This window comes from Phyllostomus discolor, chromosome 1 (assembly GCF_004126475.2).
Source record: "Phyllostomus discolor isolate MPI-MPIP mPhyDis1 chromosome 1, mPhyDis1.pri.v3, whole genome shotgun sequence".
NCBI classification, from domain to species: Eukaryota; Metazoa; Chordata; class Mammalia; order Chiroptera; family Phyllostomidae; genus Phyllostomus; species Phyllostomus discolor.
In genome coordinates, this window is record NC_040903.2 from 121,851,565 (window position 1) to 121,872,969 (window position 21,405).

A 21,405-nucleotide genomic window follows, 5' to 3' on the forward strand; every position below is an offset into this window, starting at 1 on the left:
TTTCCTTCTCCCTCCCTTCCCCTCCCAATAAATAAATAAATAAATAAATAAATAAATAAATAAAACTCTTTGCTTTAACTTCTTATCCAACACTGATATAAAAAATCATGTCAACCTTTGTTATTTAGGAAATAATAATAGCTGCTTTCTAAAGTCAGTGGCTTCAGGATTTAATTTTCTTACCTTACTTTGGACTTTGTAGAGTCTTAGGATGGCTCAATTAATTTATAACAATGCAGCTCACTATATGCTGAGGAAATATCAAAAGATATTCAAAACCTTTCATATTTAGAGATTTCTACCAAAGTCATATTAGGTAGATATGATCTTTTTTGATTAAATCCAGACTAATCAATAGAACCTTAGCATGTTCATTTTATAGCTCATCAAATTAAAGATAAAACATTATTCCCCTTCAGTGGACAGAAATATAGTGGTAACCTAGTATGGGGACTGGAGGGAATAGGGGTAGGGAGATAAGTTTACATTAATGCTGAAATCATAGTCAATTCAAAATGGCTACTGGTAGCAGTCAACTCAAATGAGCTAAAAGCTGATTTTAAATAACCTATATGTTCTTTGTATATTAGAATATTGTCCTACTCAGGATTAAAATGATAATGACAGAAGGATTTGAACTTTCTTTTTAAGGAAGTTATTGGAATAGACATACAGATTGAATATTTTGCTTATGTGCATATTTAGAAATGTGTTTATATTTTATGGTGGTAAGTATAAGAGTGGCATGTAATACAGTTGACTGTTGAATAATGGGGATAGGGCAACTGACATCTACCCCCACTCACATAGCTGAAAACCCAGATATAACCTGACTCCCCCAAAACCTAACTACAATAGGTTTTTCTCATCTGCAGATTCAAAATGGTTGAATATCTAAATGCAAAACCCTCAGATATAAAAGGCCAATTTTATTTATTTAAAAAATAGGTGGACTTGGACTTGTAATATTTAAACCTGTGTTGTTCAAGGGTCAGCTCTAGTTGTCTATATTGTTTTAAGTGTAGAGTAAGTGTATAATTTTAAGAATTCCTTATAGTTGTATGGAAGCAAAGTCCACTAAACTAAGACTGAAGAAGAGTTAAAAGATCAAAATAATGACAAAAAATTAGTAGCTTATGAAAGTGATCTATTTTTCTGCTTTTTCATTATTTTCTTAACATATATGTGATAAGGCAGAAACCAGATGGCTGTGGAGTGAGGATGACAAATCAGGTACAGAAGTGTGGCTTACAGTGTGCACCGTTGCTTCTAATCACCAGACTGTAAAGCAGAGATAAGAGTAGGCTTGTTGATAGGAAGATAAATGTTGTTTTGTCTCTATTTTTTTAATGTAGGAGAGAGTAAACATATTTACATGCTGTAGGGATTAACCTTGATTGACTTTGTTTATGGAAAAATTAGATAGTTTTGAAAGATTTCTGCATATGCAGTACAGAAGTTGGTAAAGTTTAACTTGTAAAAGACCAAACTAATAGAAAACAAAAAGAAAGAATAGAAAGAAAGTGAGATTTTAGGGAAGCTGATTTTTAAAAAATGATAGCACATACCAGGGAAAGAGTACAGTATTAGCAAAAAGTTATAGTTAGGTTAGAAACACAAACATTATGGCTTGTTTTTTATAATGTAAGTAATTATTCTTTGTAGTCCTGAGATGGTGTTATAATATTACTAAAATATTGAGTTGTACACTTACTATTTCTCTTTATATATTGGTAAACCTCAATAGCACTCTTTTTGCTCTAATCTTGGTTTGGCCTACTAAGACATTCTTTTCTCCCTTTCACAAACCTCCCTTCATTCATTTCTGACCCCACTGCTCTACAGCCATATCTCATTCAAAATTCACCAATGCCATCTTGATTGTCAAAGGGAATGACGTTTTGTCTATGCTCACAATTGACAACTCTGTAGTAAGTGATACTTTTAGAGATTTCACCATGCCTAAGCATCTCCTTGTGTAACTTTTAAAGCAGTACATTTTCTGTTTTCCTTCCAACTGTTTGACTTTATAATTATACTAAGTATCATCCCTTGGCCTCTCTCTGCATATTAATAATTTATATTTTTCATGGTTCTACCATTATCCCCTTAATTTTTATTCTATGTTCTAAATGTTACATTTGAAAGATTTTTGTCTCTAAATGTTGTATTTTAGAGATTTTTGTCAACCATCTACTGCCATTTAAAAACTCTAAATCTTTATGTCCAGAAACAACTTGTCAATTGTCAGTCAGATCACTATCAGCACCTAAAACTGAATTGTTTACCTTGTCTCTCAAATCTTTATAGTCTCTTTTTTCTTACCTGAATTTTTGATATTATAATATGTAATATAATGGACATAAGGTCAGAGATATTGTCAACGACAAGAGGAATAATTATGGATGAGGCCTTTAGACACAATACTTAATTGAACAAGCTGAGAGATTATTCTGGAAAAGGGAGAGAGGAGAAGGTTCACACAGTACCTTAAACTAGTAACTCAGGTAGGAAAGAGAAAGTAAAAAGAATGGAAGACATCATCTTTTAGAAGCACTGGTTATGTAATTAGGATGATACTGCTTTCATAAAAACAGATTGGGAGTTTTCCTTCCTCTTGAATTTTTTGGAATAGATTCAGAAGGATAGGAGTTAGTTCTTTTCTAAATGTTTGATAAAATTCACCTGTGAAGCCATCTGGTGAAGGCTTTTGTGTGCCAGGAGATTTTTGATTATTGCTTCAATTTCTCTAGATATTACCAGTCTCTTCAGGCTTAATGCTTTGTCTTGATTCAATTTTGAAAGATTGTATATTTCTAGAAGTTTATTCATTTCACCCAGATTGTCCAATTTCTTGGCATATAGTTGTTCATAATAATTTCTTACAATCCTTTGCATTTCTGTGATATTGGTTGTAACTTGTCTTGCACTTCTGATTTTATTTATTTGAGTCTCTCTCTTTTTTTCTTGATCAGTGTGTTTAAAGATTTGGTGATTTTTGTTTATCTTTTCAAATAACCAGCTCCTGGATTAATGATCCTTTTATTGTTTTTTTAGTTTCTATATCATTTAATTCTGCTCTGATCTTGATTAATTCCTTCCTTCTACTTGCTCTGAGCTTTGTTTGTTGTTCTTCCTCTAGTTCTTTCAGATGTAGAGTTAGGTTATTTATTTGAGATTTTTCTGTCTTCTTTAGGTAGGCCTATATTGTTATGAACTTCCCTCTCAGGTCTGCCTTCACTGTGTCCCATAGGTTTTGGGTTGTTGTATGTTCATTCTCATTTGTTTCCGTATACTTTTTGATTTCTTCCTTGATCTCATTGTTAACCCATTCATTATTTAATAACATACTATTCAGTTTCCATATATTTCAGTGTTTTGAGTTTTTTCCTTGACATTAGTTTCTAGTTTCAAGCCATTCAGTATTTACAGTAAGTAGACAAGTGCTGGAAACAGCCTAAGTGCCCATCGGTAGATGAGTGGATAAAAAAACTGTGATACATTTATACAACAGAATAATACACAGCAGAAAGAAAGAATGAACTCCTACCTTTTGTGACAGCATGGATGGAACTGGACAATATTATGCTAAGTGACACAAGCCAGTTGGTGAAAGACAAATACCATATGATGTCACTTATAAGAGGAATCTAATGAATAAAATAAACTAATGAACAAAATAGAACCACAGGCTTGGAAACATGGAACAGATTGACAGTGACCAGAGGGGATGGGGGAGAGGGATAATGGTGGAAAGAACGAGAAGGGACTAGTTAAAGGGCATATATGAATGATGCATGGACATGAACAACAAGGTGGGGCTTGACTGTGGGAACAGGGGTGGGCTGGGCAGAAGAGGGCAAAGGGGGAAAATTGGGACAACTGTAATAGAATAACAAAAAATTTTAAAAAGAAGCACTAAACACTTGTGCTGTATTAAGAATTATGCCATAAGCAGAAGAGACTAATTATTTCCAATACCTATTAGCTAAATGTAAGATGTAGAAAATTGAGAGGTGGCCCTGGCTGGTGTGGCTCAGTTGACTGGGCATCCTCTGGCAATGTGAAAGGTCACTGGTTTGATTCTGGGTCAGGGCACATGCCCGGGTTGTGGGTTTAGTACCCATCTGGGGCACATTCAGGAGGCAACCAATTTATGTTTCTTTCTCACATAGATGTTTCTCTCTTCTTTCTCCTTCCCTTGCCCTCTTTCTAAACATGAAATAAATAAATGTTAAACAAAAGAAAACTGAAAAGTATTTTATGACAGCATATAATCACTTAAACTGATAGAACAGTGGAAGGAAATGCAATCATTGTTATGTCTGTTTTAAGTGCAAAACTGAATGACTGCTAAGAGAATGTTGTTACATTACTGTGAACTCTATTACCTCTGGCCATGGTACAGCAGTAAGATGTGTGATGTCCTCTATCTCTGTGTCTCTGTCTGGTCTGTCTCTCTCCACAGAAGCTAGAGTGTGTGAGGTATGCTGGTGCAGGATGGTCTACTGATTCCCTCATCAGGGTTTCTGAGGTCTTGTGAGAATCCCTCTCTCCACACTACCTATCCTAGGATATCTGTGACCTACACCAAGAACATAAGTTACCTTGACCTACAGTGGAAGAGTGGCAAAATTTTACTCTTAAACTGAATTTCCAGAGAATAGTTAGATCAGTTATTTGAGGCATTTGCCAACATATAAGCTTTTAAATTCTTAGAAGACAGAAAACTCCTCGTACTAAACCTATTACTCTCGAACAATGGTATGTGCTTCAGGGACAGTGCCTGTTACTGGAAAAAGCTTCCCCGTCAAAAACAATTCTCTTGTAAGTCCTGACTCCCACAAAGCCCTCCATTCTTTTGTCTCAGAGCTCCTTATCTCAAGCCTCTCCCACTAATGAGTGATATAGGGCTCATAGAGATTACAAGATTATCTATTTAAAAATCATCTTCTTTTACCTAGTTAACCAGAGTATAAACTTTAGTGCATCTTAGGTTTTTTCTCCTCACCTCCACATTCAGCCAACACCGAGTCTGTCTAACAAGATCTCTAACGTGGTTCTCCTCCTCACTTTCATTCCCAGGACTATGCACTCTCTCTCTTATGTCTAGAGACATGATGGCAAGGTGACAGAGTAGTATCAGTGTCAAGGTCCAGAACAAATTGTGAACTACATGGTCTATATTTTACTGTAGTTATTTCTTAAACAGCGCGCACAGTCTTTTATAGATATACCTTTGAACACACCGTTTCCTTTCTCTGGAATGTCCTTTTCCTTTTGTTCCCACCACATGTATCTTTTCACACTATGTTAAATGTCACTGGCTTTGTGAAATGTGTTAGAAACCCCCAGGCAGATTTTCTCATGCTCTAATTTGTTCTTTTACAACACTTGTGACTGTCTTCTGCTAGTGTACCTATCCTGTTCAACTGTAATCATTTTTTCTTTTGTTTTTAATAAATTGGACAGACCAAATAGGCTGTAGAAGGCACAGTTCACAGCACTAATTAATCTTCATGTCCCCAGAACACAACCTTGTGAATGATTTATAGCAATCACTCAAAAATATATGCCTGAAAGTCTGTATATGAGATAAAAGGCTGAAAATGCTCCTGGTGATTGCCACTAGAAAATAATTTATATTCTTTTTCCAACAGAAGACAGACAGAATTTGGTTTAACTTTCAAAAGTATATTCTAACAAGATAAGAAAATGTCTCTCTTTTGTCCTTTTAGGCTGAACTCTTGAACCCAAGCATAGCTTACTCAAAGGGGGTTGATGTGATTAGCGTTAGGAAAGATTTTTTGTAATGAGATTTGGTATACTGCAAGCAAATTTGGATGAATATGAGTCTCATGCAATATTTTAACATTTTAATTTATTGCTGACTTTACAGGGCAAAGGAGATCATAACCTTTAGTCCAATTTTAGGATGATGAATTGAGGCTTTTTCCAAAAAGGCAGAGGATGCAATGCATCTTGCTTCAGACACAGTATAGCAAATTGCATTTATATTTAAAGAGAGTAAATACAGTGGCACAATAGTTGATATTTAGCTAAAATATTAGATTGGTGTCAAATAGTGATATTTCCTAAAACAAATGATAAGTTAATTACTAAATACCTATCCTGTGCTTTGAATTATGTGATATGGGACAGATGCCAATAAAAGATGCTTCTCTTGGCAAGGTACTAACTTAATAACAAGTAAGAATGGGAAGAAAATGAGAATAGCTGGGCAGTACATAACTCCTGGAAAAAAGAAAAGAAAATCATTGCTAAGTAATTCAAGAAGGTACCAGAAACATTGGTCCATATATCAGTCTGATAATTATAGATAAAGGAACGTCATAAGCAAAGACTCTTAAAATTTTAGGGTTCGTTACCTTTACCCTGATGTCAGGCTGATGTTAGAGAGAAGTGGGAGTTCAGGTTGGATAGTAGAAGGACCCTTTACAGAGCACCTAAATGCCATCTAGAGGGATACTGGCGCTGAAATGTCATTGGCAGACATTATAGATTCTAAGGCAGGGAAAAGACACAAAGATAATAAAACTTCCAAAAGACTTTGGCAGTTGTAAGATTTCATGGATTTGACAGGAGCCGGAGGCAGGATGGTGAATTGGGACAGTGTTTATTGGTCGTGTTTAGAACAACTACACTATTTTTATTGTTGATCTAGTTATGGTGCTGTATTTCATGAACAGTTTCTCAATCTTTTTTATTCCTGAAATCTAGTCTAGGTCTAGTGTGGGAGTTATTTAGAACTCTAATTTAATTTTATCAGACATAGTTTTCATAACATGCAGTAGTGAAAAGACCAAATGACCACTGATTCTGGTCTTATTTGAGCCATACTAACTGCAGACCTGTGGCCAGTTCACAGTGTCAAGGGGACAAAGAAATTAATTTGCTTTCTGACCTTCTAAATTATTCTGGCTGGATTAATAATCAAATTGACATGAGACAGATTAGCAGGAAAAAATGACCAAATTTATTAGGTATGTACATATAAGGGTTCTATATGAACATGAGACCCTAGGACAGATCTGGAGTTAAAAGGCTTATATGCCATCTTGAGCTAAGGAGAAGCATGGGGGTGTGGTTTGGGACTTCAAAGGGAAAGAAGGCAATTAACATGGAGATATAAAAGCAAAAGTTTGGTAGACAAAGGTTTGCAGGGAGATCTTTAACAATGGACCACAGAGAAACCTTTGGTCAAATGGGGCCTTTCTGGCTCCTCCCTGACAATCACCCACAGGCTCACATTATACTACAGTCACCTATAATGGTAGTGCTTCCCTGGGACAGGTCCTCCATCTAAGGTCCTCTAGGCAGTTAGAAGGTCAGTGGATTTTCCTGAGGCTTTGTTTCTTAAAAACAACCAGCCTAAAATGATCAATATCCCACAAGGCATATTTTGGGATGGCAAGTCCTGCTTCCTTTTAGTGTCCTCAGACTTTACTTCCCTATGTGGAAATAAGAACATTGAACTAGATGAGCTCTAAGACCTTTTAGGCTGAGCTTTCTGCAGAGCAAAGGAGTTAATGGAAGCTTCCAGAATGTTCACTTTATCATTGAGCAGCTGAAGTACTGAGCACAGTATATATAAAACATTTTAAATTTATTTTTCAGTTACAGTTGACATATAATATTATATTAGTTGGAGATGTACAACATAGTGATTAGACATTTATATACCTTAAAAGTGATCATCCCAATGTTCTCACTACCGTCTGGCATTGGGCACCACACATACTTTCTACAATATTATTGACCATATTCCCTATGCTGGACTGTATATCCCTGTGACCATTTTTATAGCTAGAAATTTGTTCTTAATCCCTTTCACTTTTTTCACCCATTCCTCCCAACCTGAAGTACTTAGAGTATATTTTAATGCATACTAGGAAAAATACATCTTCAACACTTAAAATATGGGAGAACCCTTCACCCTCCTATAAAATAGGTGGTAGGTTCATGATTACAGTATATAGGCAATTACCTTTTCCAAGAATGTGTTAAAATGTGAAGAAAAAGAGAATAAAATTAACCCTTGTGAATGAACACAATGTGCCGACTGTATAATTTAAATGGTTTAAATAAGCTACTTATTTGCATAATGATACTTTGGAAAGATATATCTTAAAAATAGCAGTACTATTCATTGACTTGAAATTAAAACAAAAATAACAAGTGTAAATTAGTCTGGAAAGGATGTCATGTTACTACATAATTAGATCTATTAATAAACATGTGGGCCATCACTTATTAAGCAAAATTTGGCACAGAAATGTATTTCAAAGTAATGAATCTATATTTTCTATTTAATGATTTTCTATTTATAGTTTACAAGTATAGATTAATTGTCATCAGTTTGTTAACTTCTATAATATGTAGGCAGCTATTTATTGTAAAATAAGTTACTCTTCAATATCACTTGTCTTAATTGAAGTTTAAATTTGATCACTGAAGGAAATGAGTTGAAGGAAACATTGTATGAAATACATCAGGACACCAGAGAAACTCTGCAGATAAGGATTTCTAATGTCATAACACTAAACAAATTATTACTGTGTCTAGACAGAGTCCAAAGACATGGTGGAAAATTTTTGATAAATTGATTTTATTGAACAAAAAACATGATTTGTTTATGCACCATTTAGTTTTTTAAACTAGTGAAATGGTGCAGAGTATGAAGTTTAGTTACTTGAAAAAATTTGTAAAAAAGGATATTTTGTCTATTCAAGTATTTTACTTTAGTCAACAAATATTTATAAGACCCACAAAATCATTTCTGATAACCTGATCTATGTAGCACTGTTATGTCATTATCAAGGATGTTTGGTGAAAATGCAGATTCTTGGGGTTTTCTGCACACACACAGTTCTCTGTGCATGCCTCTGAGTTCCTGGATGGGTTATCATGCATACTGAATGTAGGAACTACTGTTCTAGAAATACTTTTCATTCATATCCTACTGTTGGAAATGTTTACATGTCATTTGACACTGAGTATTGGAGAGTGCCATCTGAATTTGAAAGTTGGAGAACAGGACTCTAATTGGGTATCCAGAAAGATATCAAAATGATCAGTTATTTTATTATTTATAAGTAGCTTTTTTATCTTTCAGTTTCTGTTTGAAATGAGAAGGATAATATTAAAATATGCCATTTTCTGTGATTAAAATCTATTTGTTCTATACATTTCCATCATATAAAACAAAGTATTACATAGTGAAATCTTTTTTTAAGTTTTCAGAACATAGATTTTCTCAGAAGTTTTTCCATAAATTAGACTTATAAAATCATTTTATCTCTTCCATAGAATCACCAGGTTTACTTTCAAATTCTATGGAATCAATGATCCTTTTAGAATTAAAATAAAAATTTCAAACCTGTAAGCCTTAATTTGTAAGCAATCACAGCCTCTGTTAATACCACTGCTGTTTAGGCTGAGATTGCTACCAGGAAATTCTTGGCATTACTCATGTCTTTAACATGTTGGTATATATAGCCTTTCCACTGGCTTTTGATTAAGATGAGTTTCTCCTTCACTCCCAAATGTATTATAAACAAAATACTGCACTCACAAAAGGGAATGATATCCATTTTGCAGCCAGTAGATGATGGTAATCTCCTTGATGACAGGAAATATTTTATTATGTAAGTTTGCCATGACGTGAAGAGTTTTTGTATGTGTTGGCTTTGCAGTGATGTGTGAACCCATGAGAGCCAATCAAGTTTTACTGATTTACATGGCCCTGAAACAGGAGAGAATTATTCATAATGGTCAGCTTCATGAGAACTAAGTCTCTTTTGAATAAGAATTTTGTACTTAGGCTTCAATGATATATTGACTTTGTCAGTGGCTTAATCCAATAATCATCGTTTGTTCATATCACTACAGGAGTCTATAAAAATTGAAAACTAAGTAAGTGTTCAGTTCCTCATATTCAAATGTTTTCATTCCTTAGCTTCCTGTTTGCACCAAAGGGCTTATAAAATTTGTAGAAAAATGACAGCCTCTTCAATTCAAATTCTTTTTTTTTAACCAATGGTCTTCTTTTGCACTACCTAGTATTTGGACAACACCCTTTACTATATTAAAATTTGCATTTCATAAAGGAAGGGGACCTTGCACATTTTTGCAATCAAATTTTATCATGTGTTTTTGTAATGATGGAGATTTTCTGAGTTACCAGTTTTCTCTCACCACTCTATTCCCTCTCGACATATTCAGAATGTCTTTGTGACTTTTAAATAAATTTCAAGCTTTCCATCCATAGCAAAAATTTTAATCCTTCGGGGATTCTCAAAGTGTTAAGATTGATGGATTTGATTCTGATAAATTCTAATAAGAATTGCTCTTAAAATGAGGATGATTCATGGGAAGATGGTTTACCTATCTTTTTATGTATCTTGTCTCTCTTCCTGACTCAACAGCTCCCCCCACGGTTCGTATTGTCCATTCGGGCTTGGCCTGTAACATTGAGGAAGAGCGCTACTCTGAGAGAGTCTACACTATACGGGAAGGAGAAACCCTTGAATTGACCTGTCTAGTCACTGGACATCCACGTCCACAGGTGAGTCTGAACCATGACATTGGGGAATACTCTCTTTCAGTTTGTGTGTGTGTGAAATTCAGTTAGGGGGTGTAATACAGTATAAGGATGGTGACTGCTGAACATTCAACCTTGAAGTATTTGTATTTGGATTTAAAAAAAGAGATTTTTGGTTTGGTATGATGAGAAATTCGGAAGACATTTCTAAGAAAGCTGTTAAAAAGAAAACTACAACTATATCTTAGTAAGCTAACAACTCATATAACAATTCGTTTATTTAGAATGTGGAACATGACCTCATGATAACCTAATTTCTGTTGAGGAGGCATCCATCTGTTCTGGAAACTGTGATGCACTAGGTCATATGTACTTTCCTTACACCTGCTCATTATAGCCATAGAAAATTTTGGAAAACAAATGTTTGTAGGTGTTATGTGCATTCAGACACTCAGAGTCATGACTTACAGCTTTTTAAAGCTAATTTATTAGCAGGATCAGATATCGACACTTTCAAAGGGCACTAAAATTAGAAACAATGAGCAAAGAAAAAGCTGTAGGAGTCAAAGAAAGGGTTACTATAAGATAATATGGAAAACTATGTATCTAGCCCTGGCTGGAGTAGCTCAGTGGATTGAGTTAGGAGCTGCGAACCAAAGTGTCGCAGGTTCGATTCCCAGTCAGGGTACATGCCTGGGTTCCAGGCCATGACCCCCAGCAAGAGCACATTGATGTTTCTCTCTCTCTCTCTCTCTTTCTCCCTCCCTTCCCTCTCTAAAAATAAATAAATAAAAATTTAAAAAAGAAAGAAAACTATGTATCTATAATGAAAATTTTTTTCAGGTACATTCAGGATGTTTTATTCATGATTTGCCAGTTTTTAATTCTATGTTTAACCTGACCAGTCCAAAGCATACATTGATAATAAACACAAACACTATGATGGAAAAGTCTCATTTGGTAGACAAAGTTACATATTTTAAGTTTTTGTGTTACAGAAAAAAATTCAGATCACATAGGGAAAAGTAAAGACCAATGTGGAAAGGGGGCTCAAAGGGTAGTAAATGCACAATACACTGTACATCTGATGTGTTATCAAATTGTACTCCTGAAACTTGTGTCATGCCAGTAAATCCCATTAAAGAAAGCAATGTGGAGATTTTGTGAGCCATTGTTTTAAGCTTGTCTTTTGCTCTGACCTTCCTTAGAGCTTAATATTCAAGAATGTTATGATTCTACCATTCTGACTCTGAAGAAAAATAAAAATAAGTATGGTAAAATACATTTTATAAAACTCATGCTGTTGGTAATATGGAAAACTAAAAAAGTAACCTAGAAAAAAATGAAAAAATATTTAAAATATTATAATTCTTAATGGCTAAAATTGCAAATTATAACATTTGCTATTAACTGAAAATTGATTAAAGAATAAGTTGTCTTAATAAAATTGATTTCTACAAATTTGACCCAGTATAATCAGACTTTGTAGAAAAATTGCAAACCTAAACATGTAAGAACATAAATAACAATTGTTAAAACTTGATATAAATAGAGAAGCTAACATGGAAGGATTTTTAAAATTTATACAGAAAACAATGGAGTCCAGTGAAAATAATTTTACTAAAATTAAAAAATAGTATTAACTTGAGAATATTATGTCAAAAAAATTTAGTATAGTTATCATTTGATTATAAGTTCTTTGTTTATATATGTGAGTATATGTGTATATATATGTATACACACTCGGTATATATATACATATATATATACACACACACAGACAACAGCTTATATATATAACTGCAGTGTGTGTGTGTGTGTGTGTGTGTGTGTGTATATGTATATATATATATATATAGTCAGACTGCAGTTTATATATATATAAAATAAGAATTCTAGCCCTGGCTGCCATAGCTCAGTGGACTGAGCGCGGGCTGTGAACCAAAGAATCGGAGGTTCGATTCCCAGTCAGGGCACATGCCTGGGTTGCAGGCCACGGCCCCAGCAACCGCACATTGATGTTTCTCTCTCTCTCTTTCTCCCTCCCGTCCCTCTCTAAAAATAAATAAATAAAATCTTTAAAAAAAAAGAATTCCAGAATCAAAAAGTTGGGATCAAAACAAGAGAGTCAAAACAAACCTAAAAGAAGCCACAAGCTGCTTTATGAGAGGGAATTTATGGTAAGAGAAGACTCATTGATGCTTGCATTATTCCCACACTGAGTGTGCCAAATTCTGCATTCTGAACTCCAAATTTTACTTACAAATGTAACTTCTTGTCTCTGATTTTAAGTTATCCCAGCTGTTCTGCTCCTTCTGCCTCCACCCTTATGTTCCCTTAATATTAGAAATTTCTCATTTTCCCCATATATCTTCCCTCTCATGCTAGGGTGCACCTTTTGATCTCTGACTGATCTAAAATAAGTTCTGATACAAAAGAGTAGAGCATCACTTTATATATTTTTCCTAAGCAATTCCATTTTTGGAAATGTCTCAGTGTGCTCTGAAATTCACAAGAATTTATTGTTCAGTATTGTTATTTCTTCATTCCTAGAAGTAATTCATGTGTTTGCAGGTGAATAAGTTTCAGCTCATATTGCCAGTTTGAAAAATTAATTGGACTTCTTCTTTGTCAACAAACTGTATAAGGAAGGCTGACAGAACAGCTGGGCCTTGGCAGCCTGGCCAAACACTGAAGGGCATGCTGTTGGCAGCTGGTCCTGAGGATGGTTTTTCTTGGCTGATACCATGAAGCTGGAATGGTTTTCTTGTTGCTTACTCTAATCCGAATATGATAAGAGTTGAAAATGCAGTGGAGGAGAGATTTCTTAATCTGTTGCATTTTCCAGGGGCAATGAGAGTCACAAAGATTTCCATTTTCAGAAATATTCAAAGGCAGCATTTTTTAATTAAAAAATAATTTAAAAATATGTTGTTTGGCAATGTATAGTGGTCTGAGGATATTAATGAATCCAAGGGAAATACAGTAAGTGAAGAAGAGGTGAATTCAATGCAGTAGTTAAGAGTACAACATTGGAATCAGACTGCCTGTGTATACATACCTGGGGACTCTCCATGACTACTAGTGTGACCTTGGGGAAGTTGCTTAACCTTTTTGCTCTCTGCACCTCAGTTTTTTCTATATAATAGGGATGATGGTATTCATCATATTTTATTACAAATCCTTTTTGGTACTTAAATGTATATTATAACTATATATAGTTATATAGTTACAATGTATGTACATATAATATGTATATATACACATGCATAATGTATACATACACATACATACATACTTGGCACATAATAAGCAATATATAGTCACATAATAAAACATGTTGACTTTTATTATTTTTAAGTAATTTATGCTTAACCTTATGAGTTCTAGAATCGAATGTATGGGCATGAAAATAAGTAGATTTTAAAAATGGTTCTTAGCATTCTTATAGTCTAAATTAGAGTTATTTAAATAAATTTCAATATGTTCTCATTTTAATGGTCTGCAAAGACTTTATATCTGTTTATTAGTTTTTTTAGCTTGGAAGCACTAAAACTACTTTCAGATTACCTTGTTTAATGAGGGCTTATTATAAAGGTGCATGGGGAGTTAAAGAAAGGAGGTGTTTGCCAGTAAATTTACCAACCTAATATTACCTTTAGACATCCTCTCTCTCTCCCTCCATCTCTCCCTCCCTCTCCTCCTTCTTTTTCTCTCTTGCTCAGTATTATCAAACTGAAAATAAGTAAATTTTGAATGTAGTCTTCTTGTAAATGCCTTTAATGATAGAATATTTGACATGAATATTCCCCTTCAGTTTGCCACCCACCTCCCAGAGACAGATACCAAGTAGTTTGGTATATCATCTTCCTTCCCTGTTTGGTGGTTTTGCATAAATATAATTATATATGTTTTTCATGTTTTTATTTTTTAAGATTTTATTTATTTATTTTTAGAGAGAGAGGAAGGGAAGGAGAGAAAGCAGGAGGGAAATATTGGTGTGCAAGAGATACACTGATTGGTTGCCTTTTCCTAGTTCCCAAATGGGGACCTGGCCTGCAACCCACGCATGTGCCCTGACTGGGAATCCACCAGTGACCTTCTGGTTCACAAGCCATCACTCTGTCCATTGAGCCACACCAACCAGGGCTGTCTATTCATTTTTAAAAAATAGTAGATAATGAAAAGTATTATTCTATGAGTAGAATTTTTTACTTGACTGTGTGTTCAAATGAGCAAGTACAGATCCAGCATAGTGGTTCTCAGAGTGTGATCCCTGGAAATAACTTGTTAAAATGAAAATTATCAGGCCCATCATGTCTGAAACTCCTGCTTTAGGGCCAACAACAGGCTTATGTTTTTGCAGGCCTTCCAGAAAATTTTGATGTATGCTAAATTTTGAAAGCCATTGACTTAGATCATTATCTTCACAAAGGCTGGATTGTACTTTGTATGGGTGCACTGCATTCTACTGCACGGGTGCATTAAACATTTGTAACTACTACCATGTTGTTCGACATCAAACTACTCAAAGATTTCACTATCTCAAAAAATAATTTAATGAACACTCTGTTAAGTGTGTACGTTTATATACATGTTTTAATACATGTATATCAGCATCGGTGTAGGATAATTTCCTTTCTCAAAATGGAATTATTTAGACAAACTTGAAAGTGACTTTTACTTCCTTAGCATAAGTGAATCTTCTTAAGGTTTTGTCACTTTGGTAGGTGAAAGTAAATTATACACTTGTACAGTAAAATTAGGGGGGAAGGGTTTTCAGGAACAATTATAAAGGACACATGGACAAAACCAAGGCGGGGGTGGAAACAGGGGAGAGAGAAGATATGGCTGGGGTGTGGGAGGAGTGGTAGGGGATAAATGCAGACAACTGTACTTGAACAACGATAAAATAATTTAAAAAATAAATTTGCATTTTTAAAATCACTAGCCAATTTGAACATTTCCCACATAAGTCCAAATATATCAATAATTTGTTCATCTTCTTTTCCTATTGATAGTTCTTATCTACTTCTATTTTCTTATTGGTTTGCAGCTTGTTTTCCTGTTGACCTGTACTATATTTTATTACTAATTATATTACATAATTAAATTAAATCTGATGCACATGTTGCAAATTTTACCTTCCACTGTGTTGTCTTTTAATATTGTGTATGTTATTTTTATTCAGGGTTTTTGTTTTTAAAAGATGAATGATGGATTGAGTGCTGGCCTGTGACCTGAAAGGTCTCTGGTTCAATTCCCAGTCTAGGGCACATGCCTGGGTTGGGGGCCCAGTCGCCAATGGGGAACGTGAGTGAGAAGCAACAACACGCTGATGTTTCTCTCCCTGTGTTTCACCCTCCCTTCCCTTCTGTCTAAAAATAAATAAATAAAATCTTTTTTAAAAGATGCAGTATTTAATCATTTTATTTTCGGCTTCTAAATTTTGTACTTATTTTAAGAAGTTCTCTTTCATTTGAATACATCTCACATTGTGTGCTTTTTACTTAACAACTTATAGTCATTTTTATATTCAATGATTTAATCATCAGGAAATAGTTTTGTACATAATACAAAATATTAGTCTAATGTCGTCTGTATTTCTTGTCACTCTCTCACTCTGCCCTAATCTGTACAGGATAGGCAACGTTGTACACACGCCACAGCCTTAAAATGCCATTTTCTCTCTCTTTTTAAAAAAATTGAGGTATAATTGATATATAACTGTATTATTTTCAGGTGTACAATGAGAGAAATACTGTTTTATTATAATGTGTATAAAGTGAGGATCTTTGAAATTGTGTTAATAAGAAACAAGGGTAAGCATATTCGGGAAGCTGGAAGATACTGACCTTTCCTTCTCTCTCTCTTTTTTAAAGATTTTATTTATTTATTTATTTTTAGAGAGAGGGGAAGGGAAGGAGAAAGATAGGAAGAGAAACATCAATGTGTGGTTGCCTCTCACATGCCCCCTACTGGAAACCTGACCCACAACCCAGGCATGTGCCCTGACTGGGAATTGAACCCATGACCCTTTGGTTCGCAGCCTGTGATGAATCCACTGAGCTATACCAGCCAGGGCCCTTCCTTCTCTTTGAAACAAAACAAAACAAAAGAAAATTAAAGTGCATCAATCAAAACAGCTCCACTTTCATGAGTTGGCTTTCTGGATAAGATTATATCTGAATAATATATTTCATCACTAAAATATTTTTGAAAACCACTCTTTAAAAATACATATGTATATCCAAACACTAATCTAAAAAGCATTAAAACTGTGTACTAATTTATTATAGCTCATCTCTATGGAGTATTTGCTTTTTGGATAAAAGAAAGTACTAGTCGGCAAGTCCATTTTTCAATTGTATAATAGGATCATATTCAGTCATTTATTTGCTATATAAATATATCCTTGACTATTAGGACTGTTGCAGATTTATTGATGTTTTTATTCTTATTAATTTTCTATACCAGTTCTAAAGTGATAATCATATAATGAAGATTTTAGTGAATTTTGGTAGCAAGTTCTTCAGGCTGAAACCATTAGTGCTAGCTACGTGTTGTACTTTGCAAATATTTTATATATCTTGCTTCATATTTCCATTGTTTCTAGTTCAGCTATTAAATTTTTAAAAATACTATTACTGCATGCACATGAAAAATAGACATTAGATTTATGTTCAATTAAATAGGCAGAGTTAGGGTATGCTATCTAATCAGAGATAATCAAATATTACATTTGTTCCTTCTTGTGGTTTAAAGAATTTAATATAATTCACTTTTAAAAATATGTAATAAATCTATCTAGACTGGACCTGTCTGCTACATCATGTGAGAGACTCCAACTAAAAAAAAGAAAACTAGTGTTTTTTCAGTGAACACTTTGAAAGGATATGGGAAAGAGTTTTAGCCAAGCATTCAAAAATTCATTAATCCCAACTTCCATTATCAATAGCTACCTTCATAGTCTCTCCCTCACACACATACTTTTCCCATTCCCTGACAAAATACAGCTTTATTACAGTCTTGGTCACATGGGTAAATACACTCACCACAGTTTGGTTTGGAGGAATCTCTTTCAGTCTTTCTGATGGTTTATGCCATGCATTCAAATAGATTTGTTTTACTGAATTTTATATAGAATATAGAAAGCCTTTTTGGTTCAAAACTTTAATATACTCCCAAACTGCTGATATTTACTCTCAGTCCATCAGCACTATTCAAAGATTTTTAAAATTTTAATGAAAATCCTCATAAATTTAGAGTCATTTTTGCTTCTTAGAAGATGTGAATTAACTTAGTTATTTCAGAGATCATCTTTTATTTAATTCCGTGGACAGTCTTATACTTACAAGAAACATTTCTTATATACATCAGACACTTGCTCAAAAAATGTTAATGTTGCCCTGGCCAGGTAGCTCAGTTGGTTAGAGCCCCATCTGCATATGAAATGGTTGCAGGTTTGATCTCAAGTCAGGACACATAGAAGAATCAGCCAATAAGTGCATAAACAAGTGGAACAACACATCTCATTCTGTCCCTCCCTCTCTCTCTCTCTCTCTCTCTCTCTCTCTCTCTCTCTTTCTCTGTCAAATCAATAAATAAAAGTTAAAAAATGTTAATGTGCCTAATGAGATAATACATGTGGATCATTTAGTAGAGTGTTTAACAAAAAGTAACTAATGAGTAAATCATCATACTTGTGATTGAGTGGTTGATAAAAATATTTTCTTTTATAAAATTAATAATTCTAAGTTTTACTGCCATCACTACACAAAGCAGGTAACCTAATATAGTAGGTAGAGCATTCCTGCCTACATATGACCAAGACCAACTTCAACTCCATTGAAGTTGGTCTTGGTCATATGCCTGGCTTTAGCTCATGGATCTTGTGCTACCTCTGACATATATGAGTCTAGATTTTGAGAGTGTTGTGCTAGGGAGAATTTCTGGTGGAAACACTCTTCCATGACTTGATTTTGATTATCTGTAAGCCAGACTTAGTATGTTGCTATGATGACTCTTTGAAATTTAGACACCCGCAATGATGACTTGCAGTAAGTTCGTAGAAATATGGGAATTGCCTTTGCAAAATATTGAAGAAGGTCTCAGAAGACTCAGGGAGGTGAGGATGTTAGCATAGATTCATTATATGAGATTTGTTTTTAAAGATTTCCTAAAGGAGAAACCTGCTACTATACAAAATGTATCGGTCAGATGGGCTCTGGCATCTTCATGAAGCTCAGGGTGACTGTCTTCTGCAGACTGGGTCTAAAGGAAGTGATGCTGCCATGGGACTAGGATATCCAAACTCAGCAGGATGATAGGAATCTGAAATAGAAGCGACTAGTTGGTAACACTTCACCAGCAGATTCAGTGTAGACATGAACAGTGCAATGATCAGCAGTGTCAGAATAACAACCAGATTGCCTTTCCCTACAGGGCTATGTGGTGATGGATAATACATTATGGTGTCCTTGGGGATAAAATACAAGGGTACCTCACTAAAGTGGTATGCAACCCCTAAAAATGGACAAAAATGACATCTGGTGGAGATGGTATTGACATTTTCCACTGCAATAAATAGTCATAACCACTCATCCAGCTTCCAGACTGAAACTCCTTCACAGAGCCAACACTCATTGTTTAAAAGGAAAACCAGGTTTCTTTGTGTAAAGATCCAGTAAGATCACTAGAAGCTTAAACCAAAAACATAATCTGAATTTTTCCCCAAAGGAATTTGTGGCCATATAACATAATAATTTTTACTGAAGAAAGGGATACCAAAACTCTTTGAGGTTCATTGAAGGTACAGAGTATGAGATGGCCCCAAAATCAATGGACTTGTAAAGCCAACACCATCAGAGTTAGGGTTCATGGAATCAGGTGATAAATGGAGCTCTGGACTAGGTAAGTGGATCTATGGTTATTTCTCCAGACTCCCAAGTAACTAATTGGGATGGATGTATTTGGAAGCTGTCAGGACCCTCACATCACTTGTCTGGCCTGTGGGGTAAGTTAGAGTCATTATGGTAGGAAGGATCCAGTGGAATCCTATAAAATGGTTTCTCTCAATACAAATATTAGATCAGAAATAATACTTGATATCAAACTATACTACAAGGCCACTGTAATCAGAACAGCCGTACTGGCATAAGAACAGACAACATAGATCAACAGAACATAATAGAGGGCCCAGAAATAAGCCCATATCTCTATGGTCAAGTAATATTTGACAAAGGGGGCACTAGCACACAATGGAGTAAAGATAGACTCTTCAATAATTGGTGCTGGGATAACTGAACTGGTACATGAAAAAAAATGAAACTAGACCACCAACTTACATCTTATATCAGAATAAACTCAAAATGGATAAAAGACTTAAATATAAGTGGTGACATCATCAAAGTCCTAGAGTAAAACAAAGGCATGAAAATTTCAGATATCCCATGTAACAATATTTTTGCCAATATATCCCCTAGGACGAGGGAATAAAGGAAAGAATAAACAAATGGGACTACATCAAATTACAAAGCCTCTCCACAGCTAAAGAAAACATCATCAAAATTAAAAGGGGACTGACCATATTGGAAACTATATTTACCAATGATACATTGGACAAGGATTTGATCTCCAAAATATGTAAATAACTCAGATGACTCCACTCCAGGAAGACAAACAACCTAATTTAAAAATGGGCAAAGGACCTGAATAGACACTTCTTCAAGGAGGACATACAGAGGGCCCAGAGGCATATGAAAAATGCTCAACAGCACTAGCCATCAGAGAGATGCAAATTAAAACCACAATGAGATTATAACCATTATTTTATTATAGCAGTTGACATGAAAGAAAATGCTAAAAATTGTCAGAACATTTAAAGAGGAGAGAAGGAAATCAATACCACATATTAACATATAATGGAGAATCTACTGGATGTAATGTTCATAGTTAAACACATCATTTTAAGGTGAACATTTACAATTTTAATTTACAAATTATACTGGTGTACATAGATGTTGATGGATTGGATTTTGTATTTTGATTATTAGAAGAATACTTCTATTGACATAGTGTTAGGTATGTTATTTAACTGGTAGATATCTCAAAGTGGTAGATATTCCACAATATAGGTGATTTTTTCTCAACTATTTAATTTTTTTCCTAGTAGTTATTGAGCTGTCAATAAAATCTAAATGTGTGCATTTTAACATTGTCTAAAGTGAATTTTTTCCTGATGGAGTGATAAATTAATTGATCTATTTTTGACTCTATATTACATACACACATATAAAGATGTATATATTCACTTATATAGATCTACTTAAATACATGTGCATATAAAGATAAATTCATAAAGTATGAGTATTTGACCACATTGACATGCTATAAATGATTATTTATAGTTATATTAATTTCAAGTACCTTAGTCTTCCCTTATCCATACATCCCAAATCCACAGAGGATCTCTGAAGTATAAAAAAGCACCAAACCCTATGTTAGAAAATATGATTTTCTAACAGTATGATTTTTTCTAACAGCAAAATAGAATGATTATAACATAATATGCCATAATAAGAAGTATATGAATATGTGCTCTCTCTCTCTCTCAACTGAGATGGCTACTAAGTGACGTGGGCAGGTACTGTATACAGCATGTATGTGCTGGACAAAAAGATGATTCAAGTCCCAGTCAGGACAGAGCAAAAGGGCAGATTTTATCATACTGCTCAGTGCAGTGTGCAATTTAAAACTTGTGAATTGTTTATTTGTAGATTTTTCCATTTAATATTTTCAGATCATGGTTTTCAGACCACATGTGACTGAAACTATGGAAA

At 34.4% G+C, this 21,405-nt stretch overlaps 1 protein-coding gene across 1 annotated transcript in view; it reads left to right on the forward strand.

The window, feature by feature from the left end:
• Positions 1-21,405, forward strand: part of MDGA2 (MAM domain containing glycosylphosphatidylinositol anchor 2) — an 859,730-nt gene that overhangs the window by 367,791 nt on the left and 470,534 nt on the right. Inside the window, exon 2 of the mRNA XM_036028780.1 lies at positions 10,449-10,588. Within this exon, the coding sequence (XP_035884673.1) occupies positions 10,449-10,588 (140 nt within the window). The remainder of the gene's footprint in view (positions 1-10,448; positions 10,589-21,405) is intronic.